General features: G+C 51.3%; 1 protein-coding gene, 1 long non-coding RNA gene and 2 pseudogenes across 2 annotated transcripts in view; 2 read left to right on the forward strand and 2 right to left on the reverse strand.

Moving 5' to 3' along the window:
• Positions 1-661, reverse strand: part of FAM58A (family with sequence similarity 58, member A) — a 12,605-nt gene extending 11,944 nt beyond the window's left edge. The window contains exon 1 of the mRNA XM_012002245.1: positions 527-661. Within this exon, the coding sequence (XP_011857635.1) occupies positions 527-572 (46 nt within the window). The 5' untranslated portion in view covers positions 573-661. The remainder of the gene's footprint in view (positions 1-526) is intronic.
• Positions 662-5,110: 4,449 nt separating this feature from the next.
• LOC105555377 lies at positions 5,111-5,965 on the reverse strand (annotated as a pseudogene).
• Positions 5,966-6,946: 981 nt separating this feature from the next.
• On the forward strand, positions 6,947-7,510 carry LOC105555378 (annotated as a pseudogene).
• A 3,635-nt stretch (positions 7,511-11,145) lies between these two features.
• On the forward strand, positions 11,146-13,373 carry LOC105555349. The gene is made up of 2 exons (XR_001008459.1): positions 11,146-11,445; positions 13,066-13,373. It is a non-coding gene; the product is annotated as an uncharacterized LOC105555349 (long non-coding RNA).
• The last annotated feature ends 1,191 nt before the right edge of the window (positions 13,374-14,564 follow it).

A 14,564-nucleotide genomic window follows, 5' to 3' on the forward strand; every position in this document is an offset into this window, starting at 1 on the left:
CTAGCGAGTGGCGACCCCCTAGACGCCTCGAGCCCCGCCTCTGGGAGACGCAGGCTCCTCCCCGCGGAGCGAGAGTCCGCGGAGCTGCTCTCAGACCCGCGGGAGGGCACCTCCGGTCACTCGAGCCGCAAATCCCCGCCGTCCGAAGAAGATGTAGCCCCGGGCTGGCGGCCCAACATGGCTTAGGCCAGGAACAGCCGGCAGCGCCCGCCAAGCCCTGGGCTAGAGACGCCGGCGGGAGTTCACGTGGAGGCGCCGGTGTCTGAGGTCTGAGAAGGCAGCGGCCACCGGAAAAGGTGCTAGTGTTTCCAAACCCCGATCCACCGACACCCCAAGGAAATGCTGTGCACAAAATTCCAAGGGGGCCTTTTCCAATAGACGGATGAACGGTGTTTGTGTCTGGATCGTCCAGCCTCCTGGGATCGATTGGGAATCTAGCTTCTGCTTGCCTTTCCAGCGCTACGCACAGTAGGAGCCTAATAAATGTTTGTCGAATACATGTTGAATATCGAACTCATGTATTTACCATCCCATTTTTCATTCGTGCCTTCCACAAGCAGGAAATGGCGCATCAGGCTTTAGGGACATAGAACCCCAAAAGGACTCCCAAGCTAGTGACAGTCACTTGAGCCATTCTAATACATTCAGATCATTGCTACAATTTCAGACAGCTGGCAATATGGAGAGGCAACAGCTACTACTCCCTAAACCCTTCTACCCAGGCGTCTTGATCTCCTGATGATGTGGAAGTCTCCACCTCTTACCCCCACCCCACACACCCAGTCCGGCCTGGGTCTCCTTCCTCAGCACCTCCTGCCTCCACCAGGCTCCCCAAGTCCTCTCCATCGCAGCTGGGTTAGTTTCCTGGGGCTACTGTAACAAATGACCACAAATTGGATTGCTAAAAACACCAGAAGTATATCCTCTCTCAATTCTGGAGGCCAGACACCTGAAATGGAGGTGACACCAGGGCTTTGCTCCCTCAAAGGCTCTGGCAGAGGATCAGTTCTTCCTTGCTCTTCCAGCTTCTGCAGCCTGAGTTCTTCCTGGGCTTGTGGTCCCCTCACTCCAGTCTCTGCCTCCATCTTTACATGGCCTTCTCCCTGTCTTCTCTTCTCTTATAAGCACATCTGTCACTGGATTAGGGCCCACCTAGATAATCCAGGAGGAGCTCATCTTGACATCCTTATCTTCATTACATCTTGCAAAGGTCCTTCCAAATAAGGTTACAGTCACAGGGATTAGGACATGGACACACCTTTTGGGGGCTGCCATTCAGCCCACAATAGCAGCCGCCGGAGCCAGCTTTCTAAACGGCGAGGCTCAACAGGTCCTGCCCTGCCTGACACCCTCCGGGGTCCCTTCACCCTCAGGAGAAAATGTGGGGCCTTGGCCTCACATGCTGGTCCTTGCAGAGTCACCCTGTCAACTGACCGGCCTCAGATCTCACCACTTTGCCTCATGGCAGAGACCTTTGGCAGGTCCCCTAAAGGTTATGGCCTCCCAGCTGAACGTCTCTGCACATATTCTGCCTGGTGAAGGAATTACTGCTCCACTTCCATCACCCAGCTTGCTTTTGTCTATGTGCACAGGTGTGCACGTGTGTGTGCATATGTGTGCGTGTGTGAACTGACTCAGGGTCCCCAGCTCCCGGTGCTGCTGACACCTGCCATACCTTGAGCACTGTGTCTGTCCCCAAGCTGTGAGCAGCCCCACCCTCTCCCCAGCCCAAGGCTGAAACCTGGGCAATGCCCAGAGGGCCCACCTTTCCTCAGCCCCGTTGGTGGAGGCCAGGTCCTGTGTTCCTCCAGACAGTGCCCTGGGCTGGACCAGCCACAGCTAGATCTAGAAGGCTCAAGCCCATGTTCCCTAAAGCAGCTATGGGCCTTGGAGAATCAGGCTGCTGCCTCTCAGCTTCCCCCTACCACCACATCTGTGCACACTACACACACACACCCCTCCATACACATGCATCACACATTCCCCCCACATACACACGTGCACATATGCGAACACCCCAAATCATACAGTGCTTCCCTCTGGCCCCTGGTGGCCCGCCCATCCTCTAGGCGCAGCTCGAACTCCTCCTTCTGCTCTGGGCCTTATGTGCTGAGAAGAGTCCCAGCTCAGTTAGTAAAAGGTGCCTGGGAATGTGAGCCGAGGGAATGACTCAATGAACACATGAAGTTTAAAGCCCTGGGTCACCTCGGCGCAGTGGTTGATAAATGAATAATTCACTAGCCACCAACTGGAGCCAGCAAACCTTTAGGCAGCACCTCCTCTCCCACTGGCAAGCCTGTCCCCATTGTCCTAAATGTGGCATACCCCGTCTCATCTCCCCTGGCTCAGATGGTGAGTTCCTTGAGGGCTGAAGCCTGGTTCGCAACCCCAGGCTTGGCCCTGGGGCTGCCAGTCACCATCAGAAACACGATTCTGTAATATTTGCCAGCGCTTCCTTAGCTAATCCTCACCATGTGCCCATACATTGATTAAATCACAGCCTTTCCCTCACAATAGCACTATTATGGAAAAGAGTGAGTGACTCATTTCAAGGAATAGGACTCGGTCTGAAGATCAAAGGATGAGGCAGAGAAAGAGGGAAGAGGCATTTGGGGTCCAGAAGAGAGGCTGTGCACAGGCAGGGCCATGGGAAAGCCTGGGTGGTCTTCAAAAAGCAGAGGCAATTTCCAAAGCACCTAACCTGTCCAGGTCTTCATCCTGGCAGCCTCATCAAAGTCCAGGCCTACTACTTGTCTTTAGAAACTCCTCACTGCCTGGGAACCTCCTGCCATAGTCACTTATCCACTGTGCTATCCGAGCCAGCTCCCTCTCACCATCGGCAAGATCCACAGCCTCCATCTCTGTTCTCCCTCCCCGCTCCCCACTGCCTACCCACCCTTCATCTTTTTATTTATTGATTGATTGAGACAGAATCTCGCTCTGCCGCCCAAGCTGGAGTGCAGTAGCATGATCTTGGCTCACTGCAACCTCCACCTCCCGGGTTCAAGTGATACTCCTGCCTCAGCCTCCTGAGTAGCTGGCATTACAGGCCACGTGCGCCACCACACCCAGCTAATTTTTTGTATTTTTAGTAGAGACGAGGTTTCACCATGTTGGCCAGGCTGGTCTCGAACTCCTGACCTCAGGTGATTTGGCTACCTCGGCCTCCCAAAGTGCTGAGATTACAGGTGTGAGCCACAAAGCCTGGTCAGATTATGACTTTTTGGTGAATCTACTGCCTGGTATTATTTTCTTTTTCAGAGACTCAAGTAACCAGGAGCTCAATAGAGTAATTGAGCAAGCTCTAAGCACGCACGGGATCTTGGGTGTGACCAAGTTGGACCTAGGGAGAAGTGCTGCCAGTCGGGCATGAGGGCTGGAAAATCTACCCCAGCAATAGATGTGCGGGAGACTAAAACCAGATGAGTGGGTGCCAGGGCCAGGAAGAGATCACAGGGAGTGACTGCTGATGGAGACAGGGGTGACAAGGCTGTTCTGGAATTAGATAGTGGTGACGGTGGCACAACTCTGTGAATACATTAAAAGGCCATTGAATTGTATGCTTTAAATGGGTGAATTTTATGGTACGTGAATTATATCTGAGTAAATCCATTATTTTTTAAAACTACCACATGCAATCGTGCCACTGAGGACAAAATCTTCTTATGGGGAGAAGGGTTTCACACGGAAGAGCTGGGAGACTGGCCAGCAAAGAAAGTCGGAGGGCAGAGCAGCTGGAAGAAATGGGCAACGTTACGGAGCCAGGAAGCTCTCAGAAGGGCCAAGTGAAGGCAAGGACCTGAGAAACCCAGGGTGTCAGCAGGACAGCCACAGCGAGGGTGGGTGGCCGGGCTGTCCCGGGACTCCTGATAGCCCAGGGACGACTCCTGATAGCAAGGAGGTGGTGCGGGAGGGGACCAGAGTGGGGTGTACCCTCAAAGTCCTGCAACGAGGTCAGCGAGGTCACCTCTGAAACAAGGCTCCACTGCGATGGTTGGAGATGGAGGATCCTCATTGTGGGGTGCACAGCAGCCAGAGTGGGAGCTGATAGAAAGACCTTGGCCTGAAATCTGTCTCCTAGGCAGCCCCTGAGCCCCTCCTGTGGTGAACAGCTGGCTCCCTGGCTCAGGTGGGTGAAGGCTCTGCAGCAGGAGGCACCTTGTGGAAGCTCCTGTCCCGCAACCCCATGGGGACTCCACTCACAGCCACTGGTCCCACTGTGACCCTCTCGCTGGAGCAAAGCAGGAAAGTCACTGGCAAATGATTTGCAGTTCCATTCTCATACACAGAGAACTCTAGAAGTTTCCACTTGCCCCAAAGAGCAACATTATGCTTTTACTATCCTCCCCCTAGGACACTTCAGCTCTCCGGCTCCATGCCACAGTCTGTCTCCAGGGACCTTGATCTCGCTGTCCCTCACATGTCACACAGGTCCACTCTATCCATGACAACATGCTGACAGGATCTGGGGATCAGGAGCAAGTGGCTGAGGAAGGGAGGGAGGGTAAAGGTCAAGGTATCAGGGAGAGAGGAGTGAGGCCTGTCTATGAGTTACTCAATTGTCATGCATTAATGGGGCCCTAAATGTGTTATTTTCCTAGGGGGTATTTGTACAAAAGCATCAAAGTGAAGACGTATTTGTTTCCCATAAGGGCCCCCCCCCCTCTACCACCACCCCATTTCCTGTGGCTGCCGTAACAAAGTAACACAACAGAAATACGCTCTCTTGCAGCTCTGGAGGCCAGAAGCCTAAGATTCTGGTGTCTGCAGGACCCTGTTGCCTCCTCTGGAGGCTCTGGGGGAGGCTCCTTCTTGCCTCTCCCAGTTCCTGGGGAATCTGGGTGTCCCTTGGCTTGTGATGACACCGCTCTATTCTCTGTGAATCCACGTGGCCTTCTCCTCTGTGTTTGTGACTTCTTTTCTCTTATAAGGACACCTGTCATTGGATTTAGGGCCCTAATCCAGATGATCTCATCTCGAGATCCTTAACTTAAGCACATCTGCACAGGCACTTTTTCCAAATAAGGTTCCATTCACTGAGTTCAGAGGGTTTGTTTGTTTGTTTGTTTGTTTGTTTGTTTGTTTGTTTTTGAGATGGAGTCTCACTCTGTCACTGCATGGTGACCACTTTGGTGGCATCATCAATCTGCTGAAACCAGTACTGGTCCAGTTCCTCTTGTTTCTTCCAAGCCAGCTTGTCATATTGGGCCCGGATGTCTGCCATGATCTTGGTGAGGTCCTGAGATTTGGGGATCTACCTCCACGGTCAACTCAGAGCTGGCAATCTGGGTTTGTAGGCCTTTTACTTCCTCTTCGTGATCCTTCTTCATGAAGAGCAGCTCCTCCTTGAGGGCCTCGATCTCTGTCTCCAGCTGCAGTCGAGTGACATGGGTGTCATCAATGACCTTGCAAAACCCATGGATGTCGTTCTCCACAGACTGGCGCATGGCCAGCTCTGTCTCATACTTGACTCTAAAGTCATTAGCAGCAAGACGGGCACTGTCGATCTGCAGAACACCACGGGTATTTTCCACAGTATTTGCAGAGATCTGAGCCCTCAGGTCCTCCATGGTCTTGAAGTAATAGCTGCAGCCTCTGTCCTAGGGTCCCTTCTTCTCCAGGTGCTTCCGGATTTTGCTCTCCAGCTTCTGGTTCTCAGTCTCCAGGCTCCTCACTCTGCCCAGGTAGGAGGCCAGGTGGTCGTTCAGACTTTGCATGGTCTCCTTCTTGTTCTGGATGCCTCCCATTCCTGTCAGACCCCTGGCCATCCCCGTGGCCAGGCCGCAGACCCCATGCCGCCCTGGAAGCTGGTGGAGCAGGACACGGAGATCCGGGAACCAGAGGCCCCAGCACCTGCATAGACGCTAGCCACACTGCTGACCAGCCAGGCACCCTAGCTGGGCACCTGGACAGAGCCCAGGGACTGGTAGTTGGTGGAGAAGGTGGAGCAAGTGGTGAAGCTCATGCTGTCCGTGGAGGAGAGCAAGAGGACAGGACTCGAGCTTTGCCGGCAACCAAGATGACAATACTCTCTAAATTGATCTACAAATTCAATGGAATCCTTATCAAAATCCCAGCTGGCTGAAAGAAAGAAAGAAAGAAAGAAAGAAAGAAAGAAAGAAAGAAAGAAAGAAAGAAAGAAAGAGAAAATCAGTCCTAGCTGACTTTTGTGCAGAAATTGACAAGCTGACCCTAAAATGTATGTGAAAATGCAAGAAACTCAGAATAGCCAAAACAATCTTGAAAAAGAATGAAGTTACTTTTCCTAATTTTCCAAGACTCACATTTCCTAATTTCAAAACTTACCACAAGGCTACAGGACTCAAGTCTGTGTGGTACTAGCACAAAGATACTCGTAGATCAATTGAACAGAATTAAGAATTCAGAAATAAACCCTTACATCTATGGTCAACTGATTTTTGCCAAGGGTGCCAAGACCAACATCAATGGCAGAGAGAATAGTCTGTTTAACAAAAGGTGTTGGGACAATTAGACATCCACAAGCCAAAGAATGAACTTGGACCCCTAGCTCAGACCATATACAAAAATTAACTCAAAATGGATCATAAATCTAAATGTAAGAGCTAAAACTATAAAACTCTCGGAAGAAAACGCAAGAGTAAATCTTGATGACCTTGGCTTAGGCAATGGTTTCTTAGAAAGGATGTCCAAAGTATCAAACAAGCAAAGCAAAAAATAAATTGGAAAATGAAAAACTGTTGTGCTTCAAAGGGCACCATCAAGAAAGTGAAAAGACAACCCACAAAATAACAGAACCCATTTGCAAATTACATAGTAGCTGATAATTGACTTGTATCTAGATCATATACAGAACCAATGCAACTCAATAACAAAAAGAAATAGCCCGATTAAAATTAGGTAAAGGGATTTTGTTTACCGCTGCTCTGCTCACATTGCTACTGCGGTTCTGAGGCAGCAGGAAGAGATGCGGCCCCCGGACATCGTCAAGCTGTCAGAACCGAAGGAAGTGGAGGTGCTGGAGGTGGAGGAGGATTTTGAGCAGTTTCTGCTCCCAGTCATCCATGAGATGCGAGAGGACATCGCGTCGCTGACAAGCACTGGCCAGCATACCTGTGGAAGTAGAGCACGCTGTGGAAGATGGGCAATATGCTCATCCAGATCAAAACCCAGGTGGAAGCTTCAGAGGAGCATCCTCAACCACCTCAACAACCCGGGCAACGCAATGGAGGGCAGGGTGGCCAACAGGTGCCAGAAGGCCGAGGAGAAGGCCAAGGAAATGGTGAAGATGGCAGGGATGCTGGTGGAGCTGGCCCGGAGGATAGAGACGAACGAGTTGAGAGCACGGTCGGTGGTTTACAGCCAATGGATTCTGGTCATCTGGTGGAGATTGGCTGACACCCAGGAGAAGCTGAAACCAGAGAGCCTTTGGTTTTCTCTGTTTTCCTCTGTCCACGCTCTGTCCTCACTCACACTCAGTTCTCTGCTATGGTCTGTGGTTGATGAACTCAAAGTGAGTTTTGATTGTTAGCGTTTTTGTCTGGGGAAGTAAGTTTGTTTGGAAAATGCTCTCTCATACAGGAATGAGGACCTAGACCACGCTCTTGCAGCAGTCACATTTGTTCCCAGGCTTTGGTTGTTATTTCTAGATGTTTGAGGTGCTTTGCTCTTTCTTGTGTGATCTGATAGCTCCATGGAACTTTGGGTCTGTGTGTGACACATGAGCCTCACAGTTGGAGTTCTGCAGCTCTGGAGGGGCTGAAGGAGCCGCAATAATTCTAGAAGATGACTCCATACAGCAACTACTGAAGAAAGGACCAGACTTCAACTGGGAATGTGGATGGGCTGACCTGGCTTGGACCCATGAATCTGGAGAAGAGCTGGAGAATGGAGAGTATTATCTGTATTTGAGGACTTTAATTTCTGTGTGAGACCAAAGGAGGAGATATATATTTTGTTCAAAATTTAAATTTTATGTGGTACACTATCTGATATAACCTGTCTGGTGAGTTTGTTTGGACAACCTAATTCAGCTTTATCTGACATGGAACCTAAAATAGAGGATGAGATCTTGATATTCTGTACAACTTGATGTAATACCCTGATGCATTTCAGGGACTTAGCATAAAATGAAAGAGATTTGCAAAGACCCTTGAGGAGCTGGGGGATGACAGTGTGGAATTGTGCATTGGACCCTAAACTGGAGTGGAAGAGGCATCTTCAAGGTTCATACATTGTCCAGCTATAAGTTCATTTGAGTAGCAGACCTGATAAATATTTGGGGTCAAAACCCTACCATGTTTTTTTTTTAACTTACCGTATTAATCGAAGTATTCATTTGCTTGAAAAGAAAAATAATTGGGCAAATGATCTAAATGGACATTTCTCAAAAGACTATGTACAATGTGCCATGAGCACATGAAAAAATGGTCAACATCACTAGTCATTAGTGATGCAGATCACTAGAAAATGCAAATCAAAACTAGAATGAGGCCAGGTGCAGTGGCTCATGCCTATAATCCCAGAAATTTGGGAGGCTGAGGCAGGTGGATCACCTTAGATCAGGCATTCAACATCAGCCTGACCAACATGGTGAAACCCCGTGTCTCCTAAAAATACAAAAATTAGCTGGACATGGTGGTAAGTGCCTGTAATCCTAGCTATTCAGGAGGCTGAAGCAGGAGACTCGCTTGAACCCAGGAGGCGGAGATTGCAGTGAGCTGAGATCGTGCCACTGCACTCCAGCCTGGGCGACAGAGTGAGAGTCTGTCTCAAAAAAGAAAAAAAAAAGAAAAAAAAAAACTCGAATAAGATATAATTCACAACTGTTAGGATGACTAATAAAATTAAAATGGAAAATAACAAGTGTCTGTTTGGAGAGGATATGGAGAAATCAGAACCCTCATACATTGCTAGTAAGATGTTCAATGGTTATAGCCATTTGGGAAACTAGTCTGGCAGTTCCTCCAAAGGTTAAACATAGAGTAACCATGTGACCTAGCAATTCCACTCCTAGCTGTACAGCCAAGAGAAGTGAAAGTATATGCCCACACCAGATAATTTGCACGAATGTTCATAGCAGATTTATTCATAATAGCCAAAAAGCAGAAACAACTCAAATGTCCATCAATAGATGAATAAACAAAATGTGGCATATCCAGGCAATGAACATTATTCAGCCCCCAAAAGCAATGAAACACTGGTCCATGCTGCAGTGTTGGTGAACCTTGGAAACATTATGCCAAGCCAAAGAAGCCAGACACAAAAGGCCACAAAATTATATGAGTCCATTTCTATGCCAGATTGGAACAGGCAAATCCATAGAAAGGAAGACAACTGGTTGCCAGGACTTAGGGGGAGAGGAGAATGAGGAGTTAGTGCTTAGGTGTACAGGGCTCCTGGTGGGGGTGATAAAAACGTTCTGGAATGAGATCGTGGTGATGGTTACTTAACTCTATGAATATTTTTTAAAGTACTGCATTGTACACTTTAAAATTTTTTGTAAAGGCAGAGTTTGCCATGTTGTCCAGGCTGGTCTCGAACTCCTGGACTCAAGTGATCCACCCATCATGGCCTCTCAAAGTGCTGGGATTACAGGCATGAGGCACCATGCCTGGCATGTATACTTTAAATCGGGAAACAGGGTGAAGGGTACATGGGACCTCCCTGCACTGTCTTTAGAACTTCCTGTGAATCTATCATAACTCAAAATAAAGACAAGCCAACAAAAAAAGGTGTCAGATGAACTGGGCTCATGCAGGTGTTGGCAGAATTCAGTTCCCTGGAGCTAGGCCCTCCTTTCACTTTCCAGCCATCAATGATGCCAAGAGCTCTTCCCATCATCTCTGCATCTTTCTGACTTCGGCTTCTGGCCTCGGCCAGTGAAGCTCTGCTTGTATGAGCTCATCTCCCTATGTTAAGGTCAACCGATGAGTAGCCCGAATCACATCTGCAAAGTCCCTTTGGCCATGTAATGTAACATACTCACGGAAGTGACACGGGAATGAAGGTCATGGGGGCCGAAATTCTGCCTACCAGAAGTTGATTATTTCAAAGCTATTTGGGATGGAGAATCCCCAGAATCAGTGAGGAGGTGGATGTTGGGGAGGAGGAAGAGGAGATATGAAGGAGCTTTCCCAAGTTTGGGCCAACCGGGTGGGTGAAGGTGCCAGTCTCCGAGATGAGGGACGGGTGTGGGAAGAAGACGCGCTCCATTGTGACACGTGGAGTTTGAGGGGCCTATGTCTTCCTGGGGATTGTCCCCTAGGGGAAAGGTCTGGACAGCCATAAGAGGGACTGAGGTCACCCAGGACGAGGGTGGCGGGTGAAAAGGAGCTGCCGGGGCAGCGAGCCGCCGCGAGCCCCTCCTGGGATCTTCCACCCCAAGCTCAGCCTGCGATTCTCTCCCTGGACCCCTTCTCCTTCCTCTCCAAAGCCCTCCCTGGAAGGAGCCCCGCATGCTGATCACAGCTGCCGCTAGGGGGCAGAGCCGTCTACATCAAAAGCCACCCTGCTCCAGCGTGCGCGTGCGGGGAGATGCGCGAGCCCGTGTGCACGCACGGCGGGGCCTCGCTTGACGCTGAGTCCCGCGAGCTAGGCTCGCCACCCCCACCCCGTCCCCCTGCCGCTGGGAGCCCCAGGCAGTCCCCGGCCAAGGGGTTCCAAAAGGTCCCCTCTGTTGGGGACTGGGAAGCAGGCCCTGCCCCAGTGCCCCCCAAAGCGCCCGCCCTCCCCTGGTGTGGCTGGAGAGGGGTCTGATCCGGTGGGGCTGAGCCCGGAACTGGGTCTCCTCCTCCGGGCCCGGGGTTGGGGCTGGGGGCGGTTACTGCCCCTCCCCACCTCAGCCCCGCACCCTCCACGCCGTGTCTCCGGCATCGAAATTCACAGCAAAATACACAACTAGTGAAGAACTGGGCTCGGGTCCCAGAAATAGGCTGCCCTTTCCAGAGGGTGACGGGAATATCCTCCCTGCTTCCCGTTGCCATGGTTTCCGCTCAACCACCAGGCAGCCTGTTGCGCGGCAGCCATTTGCCGCGACGGGATGCTGCTGCCGCTGGTGTGCAGCAGGCCGCCACGCGAGGAATGGGACAGACTGCCCCGGAGACCCGCCCGCCACGGAGAAAAGGCCACGGATCTAAAGACATCGGAGGGCGGCTACGTGGGCCGGATGGACAAATGTTAGCGTCAGCACCTGTCTGCAGGGGCGCCCTTGGCCTGGGCGCTGGACCTAGGCCATCAGGACTGGAGAGCCTTCTTCTCTTCTGGCCAGAGAAAGAGCAAGGGGTGGCTTCCTGGCAGGTTCGGAGCTGGCACAGCACAACAGAGCCTAGAAAATCACTAGCAGGGCTGAGCTCAGGGTTCCACAGCTGCAGGCTTCCTGTTGGACCCAGTCTGCTCAAGGACTCCCTCACAGCCCAGTGCTTTCTGTTCACCCCAGGGTGCTCCCCGCCCAACCTCCTAGCCTCAGTGAGTGGGAAATGTCTGTGCTGCCCACTTGTCCTCAAATGCCTGTCCTTGCTCAGCTGCTCCCTGCTCTGCCCCATCTGGAGGGGACAGGGTGAGGAGGCGCCCTGGAGGCCTGACCCCAGCTTGGGCAACACAGCCTAGCGGGGTGATCACACCTGGGCCTGCAGCCCCTCCAGCACTTCCTGGGGCTGTGCCGGCCATTCCAGACCATTCCTGTTGGTGGAACTCATGACAGGGCTTGTTTACGCCAGTCACTGTGTTCTGGCACCTCCCCCACCCCGATCATTAACTTTTCTGGTCCTTTTCAGTTATTAAAATTCAGCCCAGACTCACATCCCATGGGCCTCCCCTCCCCATCCTTGGGGCTGGAATGGACTGGAATGGAGAGGAGGTGGCCTGACCTCCCTTCCCTCCCTTCCCTCCCTTCCCACCCTCCACCCCCCCAGGCCGAGGCAGGCAGAACTTGTGCCAAGGTGAGGGGGTGAGAGGGGCCCCATCTTTGCCTGGACTTTTTGATGCCTGCCAATGGGATCGCCCTTTTCCGAGGGCGGACTCAGCCCCCTGGTTGCTAAGGCTAAAGACCCTTTGGGATTGGGAAGCCCTGTCCTCTCTGGGCCCCACCAGTGCCTACGGGACCCCCTCAGACCTCTGGCTCCCACACCTTGTGCCCCCGGAGCAGAAGGCAGCTAGGGTAAGAGTGCCTTCAGTCCTGCCAGGTTCAGCAAATGTCCTGCCTTCAGAAACCTCGGCGGGCAGACAGGCAGGTGCCTGCTCAGGAATACGGCATGCCCCCCATCCCCAGGGGGACATACCCAGCTCTCCCCACAGCCTCCGGGGACTGCGGGCTGTGTCCACAGCACTGGCAGGGCCTTATTTTCTCCCAACATTTTGGCATTTTATGGTTTAAAAACAAAGCATTCCCCTAAGGGCAGCCTGTTTCCGCACCGGGCTTCTGTGGGAGTGAGTGAGGCTGCTCTCCTGAGGGAAGTGTGATTCTTGCCGGGGTCAGAGGCCAAGACGAGCCAGGAGGGCACTTACCCCTTTGGGACATCCTGCCCTTGTCCTTTCTGTTTTCTCTACTCAGGCCTCTCCCCTGAGCTGAGGAAACCAAGAGAATTCTTGTCCTTTTGGATAAAGACCTTTTCCTAAGATTATTTTTTCCTAGAAATGAGCATACCTTATTAAGATATTTTGGACTGGCTGGGCGCAGTGGCTCACGCCTCTAATCCCAGCACTCTGGGAGGCCAAGGCGGGGTGATCTCGAGGTCAGGAGTTCGAGAGCAGTCTGGCCAACATGGTGAAACCCCATCTCTACCAAAAATACAAAAAACTAGCCGGGCGCAGTTGGGCATGCCTGTAATCCTAGCTACTCAGGAGGCTGAGGCAGGAGAATTGATTGAACCCGGGAGGTGGAGGTTGCAGTGAGCTGAGATCGTGCCACTGCACTCCAGCCTGGGTGACAGAGCGAGACTTCGTCTAAGGAAAAAAGAAAAAACAAAACATATTTTGGACTGATTTTGTGTGTCCTGATGCAGTTTTTCTTTGTGCATTAGACATAGTTAAACACACAGTGCAGCCAAGTGCAGGGCCACACTGCCTCGCTGCTCTCTTCCCTCACAGAGCCGGGCACGACAGCTACGGGCACAGGGAGCAATTGCCTGGAGCCAGAGGGGGCAACACCAGCCCAAGGGCAAATGGGCAACCCTGTGCGAAAGGCTTCGGCAGCCAGACCATCTACTTTAGAAGAAAGGTGAAGAAAAAGCCCCCAGGAGAGGAAGCAGCCCCTAACCCAACTGACAAGCAATCCTTTCGCAGAGACAGAAGGGCCTTCAGTGAATTGGTTTCAAAGTGTTTGATTTCTTAAAATCAGAACAATTGATCATTAGAGAACTGATTAAGCTACAGCCGCTGTTGAATAAAAGGTAAAAATAAACTCCTTCATTTGAATTCCAAATTCAGGCTTGGAGGTGACCTAGCCATGAGGCAAACTGGCTGTGGGTGGACAGGGCTGCACACAGAGCCGGTGGGTGGACGTCACCTGAAGTCTTCTCTCCTCCCAAAGTGTGGGTGCTGGGACCCCAAGGGCGCAGTGTGAATTTCCCAGCACTTAACACCAGGATAGCCCAGGTACAGAGGCTGCTGAGGGGCTGATGCAGGTTCTCCAAGGGCCACTGCTGTGCCCAGAATGAGCCACTAGTTCCGGATCAGGAGGAGCAGGGGCCGAGGGGGGGTCCCAAAGGAGAGACTGGTTCAGGGTCAGCTGCAGTTTACCAACGGGTGCAGAGGTACTTTGACATTTTAGCCACAGGCACAGCCCTACCAGTGAGTACCAGCTGTTGTGACCGGAGATGGCAGGGGTCAGAGCCAGTCCTGGGACCCAATTTCTCCCCTCGTCTGTTACCTGGAGGGGTCATCAGGGCCTAATGAAGACTTTTGAGGTTTGTTAGCCACGAAAGAATTACGGTGCCTCTCCATATGGAATTCAGCAGAACTCTCACCTTTTAAAATGGTCTAGTAGACACTGAGTAGACACAAAAGGACATTTACAAAATATGTGTAAGTGTAAAAAACAATACAGCGAACTTCTGTGTACTCACCACCAGCTTAGAAGAAAGGTAACGTTCCCTTTGAAGGACCTTGAGTGACCCTTCTCTTCGCCCCATGTCCCCCACCCCCACTTCAGAGGTGACCACCTTCTTGAATTTTACATTTACCACTCGTGTGTTTCTTTACAGTTTCACCACCTTTGCATCCCCAAACGATATATTTTTTAGTTTTGCCTGTTTTGAATTTTATATAAATGGAATCATACTGTCTATATTATTCTATAACCTGCCTTTCCACTGAATATGGTATTCACAAGACTAAGAGCTATAATCCATTTTTCCCGCAAGCATTCTGTTCTGTCGTGGGATTAAACTACAACTGATCTCTGTATCACCTGCTTGGTGGATGGGGGAATTGTTTCCACTTTTTGGGCTGTTACCAGAGTCCTGATGCCCAGCACAAGTTTCACTAGTGGGTATATCCAGGGGAAAATCCATGGGCCACCAGAAATGTACACTTGCAACTTTGCTGGGCAATGACAAATTGTTTCCTCAAGTGGTTCTACCGATCCA

The sequence above is a fragment of the Mandrillus leucophaeus genome, unplaced genomic scaffold, assembly GCF_000951045.1.
Source record: "Mandrillus leucophaeus isolate KB7577 unplaced genomic scaffold, Mleu.le_1.0 Scaffold681, whole genome shotgun sequence".
NCBI classification, from domain to species: Eukaryota; Metazoa; Chordata; class Mammalia; order Primates; family Cercopithecidae; genus Mandrillus; species Mandrillus leucophaeus.